General features: G+C 41.1%; 1 protein-coding gene across 7 annotated transcripts in view; it reads right to left on the reverse strand.

The window, feature by feature from the left end:
• The window catches only part of LOC133159566 (plakophilin-4-like), a 35,295-nt gene extending 18,870 nt beyond the window's left edge, over positions 1 to 16,425 (reverse strand). For 5 of the 7 annotated variants that reach the window (XM_061286658.1, XM_061286656.1, XM_061286660.1 and 2 more), the window contains exons 1-2: positions 16,274 to 16,425; positions 3,152 to 3,285 (exon numbers count right to left, since the gene is read on the reverse strand). In XM_061286658.1, the coding sequence (XP_061142642.1) occupies positions 3,152 to 3,280 (129 nt within the window). In that variant the 5' untranslated portion in view covers positions 3,281 to 3,285; positions 16,274 to 16,425. Of the gene's footprint in view, positions 1 to 3,151; positions 3,286 to 6,273; positions 6,525 to 16,273 lie in introns of those variants that run through there. The other 2 variants (XM_061286657.1, XM_061286661.1) reach the window with 2 other exon arrangements.
• Positions 16,426 to 16,430: the final 5 nt, after the last annotated feature.

The following is a 16,430-nucleotide window of genomic DNA, read 5'->3' on the forward strand; positions in this document are numbered from 1 at the left end:
CTCATTTGCATTCACGCTGCCGTGCACATAATTGCACATAAAAGCGCAACGTTATCGAGCAGCCACTGATTCATTTAAAGAGTCTTTTTCCCCTCCAAGTAAATGTTAACAAAATTGCTTCTTTCCATTCAGTCTTTAAAAGTGTGTGGGTTTGCTCAACACAGTTTTCCTCTCCACGCACGCAATATTTCCTAGCTGGGTGATAATCAGAGAGATAATTATAATTATAATGATGACAGTGACGTTCATGAGAATTAACAACGAGGTGTTGGGGGAGATTTTCAAAACGGTGCTCCTCCGGCATCTTGTCACACAGGGAGCCGATTGTCTCCTCTTTGCTTATTTTCAGCTTTCCCTCTCCATTGACAGCCGGCTGCCACAATACATTTGGAGAAGGCTTCAGAGGTGACAGCCTATCTCACACAGCCATTCTCCATCAAGCCCCTGCGCTCTCCTTTTTGTCCTTCCCACCCACATAAGTGTTTTTTTGTCTTTTCCACTGAGCACTCTCCTTCACCTGCAAACGTGTCGCGCTCCAACTCCTCCTCGCCGGGGTAATCGTTCGGCGCCCGGGCTTCCATTTTCATGTCCGTAATGAAGGCCGCGATGCTCACGGGGTCTAGATTTCCCCTCGACTTTGTGAGGGAGGGAGATAAGAAGCGGAGGAGTGGAGAAAAATGGACAGTCGATTGTAATTAGGGGGCTTAGTCACTTGCGAGGTGGAGAGAGAAAATATCATCGCTGGCACACTCAGGGCAGTAAATTGTGTCATGACAAAAATGATTTCTATGTGCTAGAGCATGGGTGTTAAACATAAGGCCCGGGGGGCCAGATACGGCCCACCATATCATTTTATTAGGCCCGCTAAGACAAATTTTGCATCGATTTTGTGTCATTATTAAACTCACAAATTGTATTCACTTTTTAAAAATAGAGATATTGCGAGCAAATGTTATTAGTATTCATCTTTTTAAACTATTTGAACAGTTTGTACTAGTCTGATTTCAAAACTAGGAATGTCTCTACTCTACACATGGGGCATTCCTTGGAAGGAACAATGAATGAAAGCAAAACATTAACAATTAACTCAAAATCCAACACTTGGTTAGAAGGAATCCCACACTGCTTTTTTTCCCCACTTTGAACTTTAAACTCGTGACCTTTTCATCGGGCAGGAATTGAGCGACAAAGCAGAAACTACTGATTGGTGAATGAATTATTCATGTGTGTGGTGGAAATAATTGAGGCTAAACTATCAGCCGCACTGAGCCATATTCAAAAAATCCTTCCCGGGGAAATTACTCAAATACATTCCATTTTGGCATGATGTCAACAGAACTGTACAGACAACAACAAAAAGTCATTTGAGTGCCTTGAATAGCAATTAAGTAGCAATTTACTCTTTCCGTACAAATTGAAGTTTGGGGTATGAGCCAGCAGGATGAATGCGACTGTAAAAATAAAATACTCGTCATGTCTGCTGCCCTTATTTGGGTATGTGGGCAAAGTCTGACTGCTGCAAGAGTGGGAGAGAGGAACACTTCCACAGTGAAGAAAAAGTCAACCAGAGCAACAGGAAATTAACAAGCACATGGAAAAAAGAAAATCAGGAAAGCTAGAACGTGACAAAACGGACTCACCGAGCTCTCGGAGATCCTTCACCCAAAATACAAACAAGTGGGCGAACATGCTGACGGTGTGATTCCTCGAAAATCCCAACAATCAAAGGAAAAGCTCCAAAGAGGAAGAAATACACCCACTAACCCCGGATCTCATTTCCTCTCTTTCCACTCTCAGCCAGCCTCTCATCTGTCCCTGGATCGTTTTACGCGCTCCTCGAGGACTCCTCCTCAGCGGTCAATGATAAACCACAAAAACTCTGACGGGTTAGCCGCTCTTCCTGTTGGGGGGCGCGGCTATCTGCTCGGGATCCTCCGAGGGAGGAAGTGACATCGACAGGTGTTGCCGACTTCCTTTCCTTACTTGGGCAAACAAAGGCCACTTTCTTCCAAGGAACTCTGATGTTACTTGGGTGCAGTCTTTGTTAATAAACAGCGGAAAAGTCAATGGTCCTTCCAGACATAAATGCGGCGTAGCGGACCAAGAATGATGGAATCCAGAGCAAACGCTGAATGTCTGGTGGAGAATTTAGCACTGCAGTTAAATTAGGAGAAAATTGCCCGAATCAACTCGTGCTTTTTTTTAGTATTTACTATTCAGGGTTGTATCCACTTCAGATAAAAAAATGAAAAGCTGTTTACTTTCCAGACTTGTGTGACGTCACCTTCACTGTGATCATGACTAGGGATGCACCGAAAATTCGGCCACCGAAAACTTTCGGGCGAAAATGACCCCAAAGTGCATTTTCGGTTTTTGGCCGAAAGACCTAAATCACCGAAACAACACGGCCGAAACTTGTGATGACGTGAGCAAACAGCGCAGCCAGCACGCGGGAAAACGGGATAAGAGCCAGCATGTCTGCGGTGTGGACTGATTTCACTATCTCAGAGAAAGACCCACGGATAGCGATTTGTAAAACATGCAATGCTGAAAATAAATGCTATATAAATAAAATATAAATATATAAATAAATATAAATAATATAATATAAGATAATAATATTAATATTATAAAGATAATATTAATATAATATAATATATAATATAAATCCATAAATGCTGTGGTTCTAATAACTGACAATCATTTCTTTCGGTGTTTCGGTTTTCGGCCTTGGTTTCCTCGTTTTCGGTTTCGGCCAAGAATTTTTATTTCGGTGCATCCCTAATCATGACGCCTCTGATCGACTTTGAATCTCTCCTCTTTTAGCAATAACCACTTTAAACAACAAAGGGGTAGTTAGGCTTGGAGTATTGGCAATATGTGATCAATTCTGCTGTTTTGCTATTTTTTTAAAGCGCGTTGTCACGGAAAGGGCTACTGTAAAAGCTCTATATGAATAAAGATGTATTGTATTCACTCAATTGTTCGGCGAATCGGGTGATGGCTCTTAAGGAATGGCTTGGGAATGGCGGCCATCTTGTCACACAATTGAAAATGACTCAAACTGCCAATCACGGCTCACCAGTTTGGAAGAATTGCTGTTTGGATTAATGACATGTAAAATAACAAAGGTTGGCAAACGGTATGCTACCTGTTCTTTCACAGACGCCAGGATATTGTTGGCCGTGTTGTTGGGCTCCATGCCACGGCCCGTGGAGTGGCCGCGGGAGGTCAGCAGAAGACCCTCCTCCATTACCGGGCTCTGCTCGGGCACTGGCATTCCTCCTGGACACGTAACAAAAAAAAGCCACGCATGATCAACGTGCGTATCAATCGCAAAATTGTTTTCTCCTTGATTCTTAATGACAGACAAATAAAGTGTCACGCGCCGCCACGAATGGCGATGGATAAAAATCACACCCACACGTAGACACAACATATGGCCGGGACGCTGGCAGTGTTTCTCGTCGGCGACTGTGTAAATCAACGCCATATGGCTTTGATACACACAACATGAATAATGATTCACGGAGTACATTAGGAACATAGATAATCAAAAGAACTATTATAGTGGCACCTTGACTTAGTATCAAAATTGACATCAATCTTTTTTTTTTTACCCAAAACACAACAAATTAAGACAGCAAATTAGCGACAAATTGCTAATCTACTGCTAACAACTATAAGAATGAACTCAAATAGTGCTCGCAACACAAAGCTATGTAAAAATATTGAAAAGGGCACTTGTAAATTAAGGCACCCCTGTATTTTTAAAAAGATGAAATATAGGAAGAAGGAATTAAACCGCCTGAAAAAGCTATGGAGGCGTCCTTGCTACCTTTGGCCTGCGGTTTGCGGATAAAATGAGCAAGTGGAATAATAAATACGGCCGCTGAGGTGTTACATATTTATTAGGAATCATCGTCAGCGATGGCGCTCTGGTGGAAATACGCAAAAGCATGTATGTATTTCTTTGGGGAAACATAGATTTTACAAGGATTTTTACTGTCTGAGAAATACGCCGCAGCTGTCATCTACAGCTACTTAGACTAAAGATTTAGAGACAAAATCCAAGCTTGTGCTTTCTACACATAGCGCCGCCGACAAGATTTACAAGATTAAAGCACACAGGATAGCTTGTCAACATCCTCATGCATAAATACATACGATGTACCACAGATAGAAAAAAAAAATAATAAACAAAACACTAATAAATGCCAGGCTCAGGGATGTAGAAATGATTGCTGGACAAAAACCAAAAATAAAGAATAATGAAATAAAAACACTAATAAATGCCAGGCTCAGAGATATAAAAATGATTGCTGGACAAAAAATAATAAAAATAAATAAAACCGTACAACTTAATTTAAACACAAACTTTTTCTAAGCCAATTGATTTACAAAATCAGTGTCATGGTAAATTTTGATATTTAACAACTTGATCATCATCTAGCAAAACAACATTTTTGAATTTTGAAAGAAAGGCTGAGTTGACATTGAGTTCACGTAGTAGATGACAAAACAGCCTTGCAGATATTCCCACACAAGACTAGAGAGTAGGGGTGTAACGATTCATCGATACACATCGATTAATCGATATAATGCTCTACGATTTATTGGCATCGATGCTAAAGGTAAACATCGAATTATATCGCCGTGTTTGACCTCGGACATTAGACGCGACTTTATTTTGAAATCCAGTTCATTGTTGCTTGCTTCCTCTTTCCGGGCGCAGTGCGCGGCGTTGTTGTGTTGTGAGCAGAGCAGGCACGTGAAAGGGGAGTCGACAACTAGTACGCGGCTCCTGGGCTGGTGCTATGGCTAGTGTCCAAAAAGACGAGGAAATCTCCTCCCCTTTAGGCTTCAAGTCATTCTTTGGAAGCACTTTGGATTCCAAAGAAAAGATGGCTCAACGGACAAGACACGTGCAGTTTGTAAATCCTGCCATGCGGTGATCAAAAATCTCGCCGCACATTTAAAGAAAAAACACGACATCAAAGTTCAGTGTTAAAATAAGCACTTTGTATACTACAATACTCTTGTAATTTCCTAAATAAAGACTTTGCAGTACCTTGTAGATTTTGCGTATGAATTGTTATAAATCAGGATATTGTTCTATATTTTTTATTAAAAAAAAAATATATCGATCGTAGAGCACTATATCGTGATATATCGTGAATGAATCGCAGCAGGCTTTAAGATATCGGCAAATATCGTATCGTAGTTCTTTGTATCGATTTGATATCGTATCGTGACAAAACGCGATTTACACCCCTACTAGAGAGTCCATTTGGGTCCAGACGGCTTTTACTTGAAACGCTTAAGGGGTCAGATCTTCTCCGCCCGCGTAATGTGTGCTCCTGGCAACTTTAAACACACACGAGATGGTTCAACAGTCACTTTGTGAGACGCTCGGCTTGTTTGCAGTGGAGACATAAAAGCTTTTATTTTTACCAAGGGAGGGGGGGGGGGAGTTTATAAAATACATTGGAGCTATTTCGATGAAAAACTCTGGGAGTGTGTCAGCATTTCAAGCGGCCTGACCCGAATTGAGTCATGTGCCAGTTCAATGACAGACTCAGGATACTCTCCCAAATTCCTTTCCCGCTCATTCATAGCACGATTGCAAACACACACATACTCCTTCGCTGCCTCACTTTTTGCTTCTCACTTCAGCCGAAGCTCTACAATCCGTGACACAAACATTCGTTCCCAGAAGCGGCCAGGAAATTTCACTTTGACTGCGCACCTCCTCCGACACCAAGTGGGAATGAGGAAGTGTAACACAGAAAGGTTATCAGCGCACAACAGGCATTTGATTGTTTTACAAAACATGACAAAAAGCTGACATAATTGGCTTCAAATTCAGACCATAAATGAGGACCGAATATACGCAACAAGTTCTACTTCTTTATTTCCATATAGTGATGATGTTTAATAAAAACCAGAGATGCCTTCTCACATGTCAAAACATGTCTGTCAGCTTTGGGATGGAATTGTCGACAAGAAAGCACAGAGAGACTTCAACTGAAACAAGAGTCAATTTCAACACTAATAATGCCTTCTGTGCATTATGGCTAACACACACACACACATTACAGGCACTTTAATCGGGGGGGAATACATATTTAATGATTGAATCATATTTTGTGTGGATACGATCTGTCCAATGCCCACAGGAAAGTGCAGCAGAAAAAAATGACAACCAATAAATAAGCCAACGTGTTCTGATGGCAATACAAGCAATAGAAAAGCTGTCATTTCTTATCCTACCTTTGAAATTGCCCATTACACGCCATACGCTGTGACGTTCTGCTCCCAAAACGGACTTGAGAGAATCAACTGAATGCCGCCGCTAAGCCGTGGCAGTCTTCTAAGTACACAACCGACTGGCTCTTCAACATTTCTGTTTTTCTTCAAATGCGACGGAACCAAACAACCCCATCGACCTGATAGCAAGCCCCGTTCAAGTTTGAGGAGCTGAACTGAGAAGTAGGTGAGAGAGGGAGGCGGGACAAGAAGCCCGCTCTGAAGTTTTTTGTAAGCTATAATTAGGTTAATACCTTCGGACTACATCGGTTGCCCCGTGGGTAAATGACGACCTCGTTTTGGTCTAAACAAAGAGACAAGCTTGTGTCTGATAACAGACAAATGAATACCTTTGAATGTTGTACAAGGATTTGCAAGAACCAAACTTTTTACACTTTAGAGTTCAAAATGATTTTGCGAAAGATCCCAACTAAAACCAATAAAAAATAATTTGCGTGTTTTGCTTTTACATTTCTTTTCATATTTGGCAAGTAAAGATCTATAAGAGGCAGTTTTGGTTTTATTTATTTCAGTTATTAAATTTTAACGCGTTCGTTGCCATGGACGTTTATATCCGTCACCCAGGAAAAATAGCATTGAGATGTGAACTGCGACTATTTTGCCATGGAGATGCTCCTGAAACGCACGATACTATTTTCAGTACAGCCGTAACAAAACAAAACAGATTGCACAGTACAAAAATATGCGGTGAAGTGATTTCTTTTTGTACACAAAAATGTAATCTGCAGTCGGCCAAGAGCACTCTTAAACTAACCCCACCCAGACTCAACACGTGGTCCACTTTAGTGACCTCAGAACTGGGCCACTCCTTGGAATTTCTTACACAAGCCTTCTCTGACTGAATCCAAGATTTCCTGAATGAAATGGAACTCACATTGCTGGGAATGGGGGAAAGGGCAGGTTGGAGAAGGTAAATGTTGGACTTGAAATATGAAATAACCTTGAATATCAAGTAAGGAAAGATCATTTAAATGACATAATTCATTATTTATATCGAGAAGTATTCATCCTTCTGAAATCCACCTGTGCCTTGTGTCACCTTACTGACGAGCACTGCAGTAGAATTTCTAATATTGGCAAGTGCACATCCTGAATTTACATACCAGGTTACAGACGATGGTGAAACGATTAATCGACGATTCCATTATCAAATTAATCAACTTTGAGAGTGTGTGTGGATGCGGCTTTTGAAACGTGAAGCCTGGTGAGTAGGGGTGTAAATCGCGGGTTTTGTCACGATACGATATAATATCGATATAAAGAACTACGATACGATATTTGCCGATATCTTAAAGCCTGCTGCGATTCATTCACGATATATCGCGATATAGTGCTCTACGATCGATATATATATTTTTTAATAACAAATATAGAACAATATCCTGATTTATAACAATTCATACGCAAAATCAACAAGGTACTGCAAACTCTTTATTTAGGAAATTACAAGAGTATTGTAGTATACAAATTGCTTACTTTAACACTGAACTTTGATGTCGTGTTTTTTCTTTAAATGTGCGGCGAGATTTGTGCTCCCTGAATATTTGATCACCGCATGGCAGGATTTACAAACTGCACGTGTCTTGTCCGTTGAGCCATCTTTTCTTTGGAATCCAAAGTGCTTCCAAACGAATGACTTGAAGCCTAAAGGGGAGCCAATTTCCTCGTCTTTTTGGACACTAGCCATAGCACCAGCCCAGGAGCCGCGTACTAGTTGTCGACTCCCCTTTCACGTGCAGCAACGCCGCGCACTGCTCCCTGCTCCCGGAAAGAGGAAGCAAGCAACAATGAACTGGATTTCAAAATAAAGTCGCGTCTAATGTCCGAGGTCAAACACGGCGATATAAATCGATGTTTACCTTTAGCATCGATGCCAATAAATCGTAGAGCATTATATCGATTAATCGATGTGTATCGATGTATCGTTACACCCCTACTGGTGAGTGATGTGGGTGTCAGCAAATGTTCAAACCTCAGTGTTGCTAGCCGTTAGCCACTATGCTAATTAAATGCCTAGTCATGTGGCCAGAGGTGGGTGGTATGTTATGGTTAAATTAGCTATGTTTACTTTTTTGACGCCGATTGTGGACGTGCCCTTACGGTTCAGCTTTATTCGATTAATCGTCTCAACCTTAAAATAGATCATTACAGTTATCAGAATGAAGTGATACATCGGCGTGGAACCTGAAAAACTAGTTTTAAGTACAAACTTCAAAGCGGAAACAATGTTTAACTTTCTATGGTACGTGATGTCGTATTTATTTATTTATTTATTTATTTATTTATTTATTTATTTATTTATTTATTTATTTATTTATTTATTTATTTATTTATTTATTTATTTATTTATTTATTTATTTATTTATTTATTTATTTATTTATTTATTTATTTATTTACAAGCCCTCAAAACTGCTCTCACTTGAAATAGAAGAGATGTATTGTAAGTCACCCGAAGGCTAATTCGCTTTTTGAGGCACAGCGGGATACCCCCATTCAAAACAAAAGATGAAGAATGACTACCAGTCATGCATACCAGTCTAAATTTAAGTGGCTCATTTAAGAATGCTGATTGCTCTGATTGTCGCAGCTCAAAGGGGGCTAAGAACGCTGCTTGGAAACACACGGCAGGTTGCGTCTCTGCTCAACGAAATTACACCGCTGCTCCGAGAATATGCCGTGATTATGAATCGCATCTTTTTAGGTGTCATTTTAATCTGCAATCACAGGGCTCGCATAAGCAAACAACCAATCACACTCACATTCACAACTATGAGCAATTTTGGAGCCTTCTATTAAGATGACTGACTGTCTATTTTTTTCAGAAACCGTCACATGTTTCTGTCACCCTGTTCATCATTAGCTAGCTCGACTGCATATAGCAGCAGTAGCAGTATGGAGTGGATACGAGTGCTTCCATAAGGTCACCTTTCCATCCGGAGCGCCCACACTCTCTTCATGCCTTGAAAAAAAAAACGAAAGCTAAGCACAGAATTTGCAAATTCCCTCTAAAATATGTTTACCTGGAAATAACAAAAGGTCAGGCCAATGACACGCCACATAATCTACGTATGTTTGCAAGAGTACAAAAACAACAGGCATTAAAAGCTTAGTAAGGTGATTATTCTCCCACCACACCTTCCAGGAAAAGCTCAAAGTAACGAGAAGCCACCGAGAGTAATGCGCTTTGACGGACGACATAAATGATTCTTATTGGATGTAAATCCTTGAAATAGAATCCTCATTTGAGTTATGAAGATACACTTCATCCTGTCTCGTGTCATTAGACAATTGCATTTAACAGACGAGTACTTTCCAGACGCTGTGCGGAGGAAGACGAGCTAACAAAATTGACATTATTGGAAATATTAGACCAATGTGACGAATCAACAACAGTGTAATGCAGTGCTTCTCAAATAGTGGGGCGCGCCCCCCTTGGGGGGCGCCGTGCTATACCTGGGGGGGCGCGTGTGACCCTGGGGAACAGGCTTTTTTTTTTGCAGTACTAGAATAAAGTGTAATTGCGCATCTTCCCAGCAGGGGGCAGTGGCGCTCTCAGTGTTACTTCTGTGACGTTTGCGACAGTGCAACATTTTACGACTTACAAGACAAGTTAGGATAGTCACGGTGGAGAGGGGGGGGGGCGCGAATAGTTTTCTTCTTGCTAAGGGGGGGCGTAACAGAAAATAATTGAGAAGCACTGGTGTAATGGGACAAGGTTTCTCGAAGTTTAAAAGGGAATCTGAGGGTTCACTTCCATTGCGAGTCGGTGGTGTTCACCCACACAACGGCGCAAACGCCCATTTTAATTCCACCCATTTACAAAAATAATATTTTTCTTCAAATGTGTTATTACATAAACATACAATAAAATACATATTTATTTAGATGGAAATTTGCAGACCTACATACAATTTCAAGCGAGGTACTGACCCACTAACTCTAATTCTCAAAGCGCAATAGACTCCTTGTGTGGGGCGCTATCACATCCATCATTGCCAAACTGCGACATTGCTGCAATTCTATTTTTTTTCTCTTCTTCCTATCCAATACATCTTCTCATCCCCGTAGCCAAAAGATTAGCTCTATCTTTCAGCTGAGTGATAAATGATTTACCAGCATTTCCGCTACAACGGGAAATTGTATATGATGTGTGATCACCTGGGGAATGAATGCATCCGAGCACAAATAAGAAGGCTTGGAAATGGAGAGACTAGAGGGGGCACTTGAGGTCGAACTGAGACAAAAACAAAGCGGGCGACTTCAGAATTGTTGTTATACCAACACTGAATACTTGATAGAAAAATACTAGAAAAATATAGTTTTGATCCCAATGTAGACTTGTGCACTTTTATCTAAGTCCACTTACCTTAAGGCTACAACCTTGTCGTTTTATTGTCAATATTCTGAGAGAGAGAGAGAGAGAGAGAGAGAGAGAGAGAGAGAGACAACCAATACAAGCTTTGATATGAAAAAGTCCTTGTGAGACTCAAGTCCAAAAGGCTTGTGATTTTATATTAAATGCCATTTTAAATGTCAGTCTAAGGTTATTTATTCAATTTCAATCACCAATCCCGGTTTCTGTTCAAGTAAGTCACAATCGTAATGATCTTCTAAATGTCTCGACATTGAACACTCAGAAAATAATGTTTTCAAGATATGAGAAATTTTCGGTTGATATTTTGCTCTGACTTCTGAGCAAATAAAATATATAAACCATGCAATGAAGTATGACTTGATTACTTTGTCGTTACTTGGGTAATCAATATAATAATCGACAGGGTGATCAATTATAAAATGGATTCGTTAGTGAGTACTGACAGCGCTAACTGGAACAGATTAATGGCAATTCCATTCATTTCAATGGGGAAAGACGACTTGACATACAACTGTTTTAAAGCTTGGATGGATGGATGCAGTTAACATTTGGCAATTAATCTTGTTGAATTGACAAAGTACCGTTTTTTCCATGTATAATGGGCAAAATTTAACTAATTTATTGTCCTAAAATCTGGGGTGCGCATTATATATGGGTACAATTTATTTTATTTTTTTGAAGAAAATCTCCCTCGAAATAAAACTTGAAATCACCTTTCTTCTTGTTTGTTGTCAATCGCGCATCGCATTCAGCCATCCTGCCCAACACACTCAGTAAAATTCATAATTGACGACACATCGTTTGTTGCGATGGTGCAATCCTTGATGGTGTGTTATTGTCAAATATTGTTGTTTTTTTAATCTCCATCGCAGACCGGATATCATACGGAGGCCACCATGACAGTATGCGCAGAACGGATGCGCAAGATACGTCAATCGCGCATCGCATTCAGCCATCCTGCCCAACACACTTAGTAAAATTCATAATTGACAACACATCGTTTGATGCGATGGTGCAATCCTTGATGGTGTGTTATTGTCAAATATTGTTTTTTTTTTAATCTCCATCGCAGACCGGCTATCATACGGAGGCCGCCATGACAGTATGCGCAGAGCGGATGCGCAAGACACGTCCGCTATATAAAGAGCGAGAGTTCAGTTCTCTACCTATTAGTTTCAATTCACAGTTTAATTAGCAGTTTCAATCAGCAAATAACAAAATGCGTATTACAGGTAATATTTTATTTCACAACACTTTGCCTTGTTCCTTTCTTCTCTGCTGTTCACTTCAAACACGCTTCATACGAACACAATGCTCTCGTATCAGACGCTTGCTCGTTTGCTGTCACAATGTACCCTACACAAATCCGAAACATTTCTTCGCTATTGAGTTTGCTAGCGCATGCGCAGTGATACTGACCGGCAGAATAACATCCGGTTGTTCCCAAAGATGATGTTTTTTCTGAAATAATTTTACGTTTACGGACTTAAGAAAGAGTCAAAATTTGGGTGCGTATTATACATGAGTACAGGCTTTTTTCCAGCATCTACATCATTTTTAGGGTGCGTATTATACATGGGGGCGCATTATACATGGAGAAAACGGTAAGCAATTACAATTCCACTTCCATATTTAAACACCGAGCATTTGCTCATTTTGGCAAACTGGGGGAAAGTAATCACCGTTTGCATAACAATGGGACTTTGACTAATAGCTGCCAAAATGTCAACTAATTGCATCATTTTGCAGAGAAGACTGGCAGAGATTCCACATCAGAAGACGTGAGCGCAAGCTAACGCTAATGAGGCGTTCTGTGCATTCATCCACACCGACTTGGTCCACATTACCAGCTGTCCTCATCTAAAAAATTGTTTTCTTTTCTGCCTTGTCTGTGTCATAGCAAGCTTTGGAAACATATCATATTGTATGTACTTCTTTTTGTCTTGTTTGTTACATCCAAGTCGAGTTTTCAGAGCAAGTGACACGATTTGAGAAGTTACAGCAATTGTCTTCATCTTGCGATTTGTAGCCGTGTAACCGCAACTAAAGAGGTCCGACTAAAAACAGTGCCGGGGTTGTAAGTGGAACGCTCAACCTAAATGTCAACTCAATTTGATGCTTTTAAAACATGTTCTTTTCTGTCAAGATCTGAAGAGGATAAATGCTTGAGGCTACTAGCTAAATTACAGATCTACCAATCAAACGGCTTAATAGTGGCAAAGATTTGAAGCGCTCGTACTATCCCCTGACTGTTAAAGCCCACAAAGCAAAAACCGACTTTCGGACTCAGCATGTGGAAACCATGGAGGCCTATTTCACCGAACAAAAATCTATTGTGCGCCTAATCTCTCGAAACGCTGACATGCTTTCTCTTCGCGTATTATCTTTAGCAGTCGGGGAGTCCAAACAAAGCATAAACTCGGGTACCTTTTTTTTTCCAGAATGGATTTCCATATCCGACTAGACCATTAGCTAGCTTCCAAATATGTTCAACCTTGTTCAAATAAGCAACTATTCGTATTCTACGACGACTGTTTACATTTCAAACGGACTAAAATCGGATCAAAATGTAAACCTTGACCTCCGGTACGTGTCTTCGAAGGAGGAAAAATTCTGTTCAGAGCACATTGTGCATATGTGGATTGGAATGAGAAACAGTATAACTGGAAGCCCCTCATTGGCTGATTGCTACCAGTACAAACTGTTATTATCGCCCCTAAAGTGGTGGCGCACAGCTGCGGGCTTCTTTCGTAAGCCAAAACAAACAGTTCACCGACTCAATATCCTCGGCTCTTTTTGAAAAGAACTCGGCTATCAAGGCAACATAAAGCGCACCCTTGCGTCGAAATGAACTGAACTTAATTGCAAGAAAAATACATTAGAGGGTTAGTGAGTAAACCAAAGACATGAATCTGATTGATGGCTACTTAGGTCTGCTCAACTATGAGAGAATGAGATTGATTATTTGTGCACAGGAGTGCTACATAAGCTCAGGCGGGCTAGGAAAATAAGATGGGGATGAGGGCAAAGGCTGGGAATACTTTCCCCACCTCTAAAGAATGGGGAGGGGAAGGGGGGGCACTTTTGATCCCAGTGAAAAAAGTAAATCTGACATGACACACTGGGGTGAAGACTTAAAGCCTGATGTCGGGCAAGAATTAGGCGGTGAAAACCTGCCTGCCAAAAACTGCTTAACTGGGTTGTCACTTCCTATTAAATGACTGGTTGTTTAGAATTTTAAAAAATAATACCGTAAATTCCGGACTATAAGCCGCGACTTTTTTCCAAAATTTTGAACCCTGCGCCTTATAGTCAGGTGCGGCTTATATAAGGATTTTCTTTGTGATTTTTGTGATGAATTGATCACTTTTATACCGTGCGGTATCTTAAAGAAAAAAAACAACAACAAAAATACTATTTTGAAACACTACTATGGCTGCTGCTTATTCTGGCTGTGTTGCTTGTGACTATTATGAGCTTTAGTAGGAATGCACGCTAAGTGACCTGCGTCAAAGGGCTCTAAACCCTTCGTCACAGGCAGTGTTTAGAAAGACATGCTAAAGTATGTTATTAAAACTTTAAAAAGGCTTTCTGTGAACGGTCTTTCCTTGTAAAAAGACGCTTGTGCACGTGCGGCTTATAGTCCGGTGCGGCTTATATAAGAAAAAAACTGAAATATCCCCCAATTTTAGCTGGTGCGTCTTATAGTCCGGTGTGGCTTATAGTCCGGAATTTACGGTATATATTATTTTTTGAGGGGGTGATTAGGTGATCTTTATAGCCAAAACTGTACTTGCCTGTAAAGTTAACAACTACTTTAATAATGGCGGCAGCTTGACAGATTTGACTGATTGTTTTTTGCAACATGGATTGCTGTTTAAATTTCCCATGGAATAAAAAAAAAATCTATCAGTCTATTCTGGAATGTATTATTGCTATTTCCATATTTCTAACAGGAACATTTGTCATCTCTCAATGTGTCGTTTTAGTCGAGAACATAAGCAGAAACTAGTCCGCGACAAAAACACCCGCAGACCTTTTGCACCAACAACCCTTCCGTTGTTCTAAAGCGCCACGACAGCAATGAGGCTGCAGTAATAGGAATCACGAGTAACGTGATCTACTAGAGATTCCCCTCTGCATCAGTTCACAGTCGACACATCTCCACAGCTAAAACACAACCGGCGTGCATTGTGGTCACATCAAGCCAAGCTGTCAAATTAACATTCCCACATTTGTATGGCAACGGGGGACCCGGAGGCCGAACAAAGACCACAACCGTGACTGGATTGACATTGCACCGGTTCAAGTGACACAATTCAGTTTTGTTGCTTTCAAGTGGCGTCAGATTCACGGGAAGGAGATAAACTCATAAATCACGGCACCCCAATTTAGCCAAAAATGATCATTACATTATTATTACATGCTAATACCGGTAAAGCCTAGCCACCAAGTCTAAGAAACCGCATAGCAAAAATCTTTTAGCAACTTCTATTAGTGACCGAACATGATTTGAATAAGGTCGCCCAGTGTTTGTTAACAGCAATGACGTTAATTGGCTCCGCTGTTTTGTGACAGTGGGGTGGAAGTGCCGAATGACACATTTTCACAAATAGGCAGATGGCCAAAAATTCACGTGGTTGTTTAATTTCATGCCTGATAATGGGCAGGCACTCTTGTGAAAAACTCAGTCTTATATAATGTCTCCTTTCAATTGGAATAGGACTGGACAGTTGTATCTGCATCACCTGCACAGACAGACAGATGGACAGGCTAATTCACAGAAAGACAGATGAGATAGAGAGTGAGATAGGTAGATGGATTCCAGACAATCGAACTGCCCGTGGCAGGTGAGTTGGCATGGGCATGTTTGGATAAGTTGATTTTGGTTGCAGCACATCCTGATGAGCTAGACAACAGCCTGCATGGAAGAATAAAAAAGGTGACTCTACTCTATATTGTTCCGAGCTTGCACATTTCGACTCTTGTTTCTTGCACACTGATAAAACTGCGATTTAAGAGGTAGTGTGACAGCGGTGAAAGTCATTGAAGATCAGCGGTAAGATGCGCTTATTTCACGCGTTAGGCGAGTCTGGTTCCCCGCCTCTCGAGCTCCACGCATTCCGGAGATCCCCCCCCCCCCCCCCCCCCACACACACACACACACACACACACACCACCCCCAGCACAACGTTGGCTCACCTGCCCTCCTCTTTGCATGACTTCTTGGCAGCATGTGTTCAAATGCAAACTACGCTAAAGGTGAGTTTATTCGTCAGGGGATTTATAAAAGAAACGAGGGGCCTGAAGTAGCCATCTTTGCATCCCAATGGCACGTGAAGGTCTCACGTACGTGCCTCCTCCGAAAAGATGAACGCAAATCTCCTCTGTATAGATTACTTAAAAATATATCACATAGCCTTTTCATCCCATAAGCGAGTATTAAAAGACTTTTCCGAGGAGAAAGTAACACTTGAATCCCCGCCTCATGTACGCCCTGATGTTTTCATGTCTCCCGACTTTTCTAAACTCAACATAGTTTCAAGAGAAGACGTGAAAATAAATACCTCCGTGGGGTTATTGTTGATGCTGAGGCTTGGCCAGGTGGCGGCTTTCCCCTCTACGTCTGCGCTTGAAACTTCATCGTTTAGTCCCATACGCGTGCGAGGGATCAAGTGGCCTCCATAGCCGAGCGACTGAGAAGAACCGAAGCCCCCTCCGCGA

Source organism: Syngnathus typhle, linkage group LG9 (assembly GCF_033458585.1).
Source record: "Syngnathus typhle isolate RoL2023-S1 ecotype Sweden linkage group LG9, RoL_Styp_1.0, whole genome shotgun sequence".
Taxonomy (NCBI): Eukaryota; Metazoa; Chordata; class Actinopteri; order Syngnathiformes; family Syngnathidae; genus Syngnathus; species Syngnathus typhle.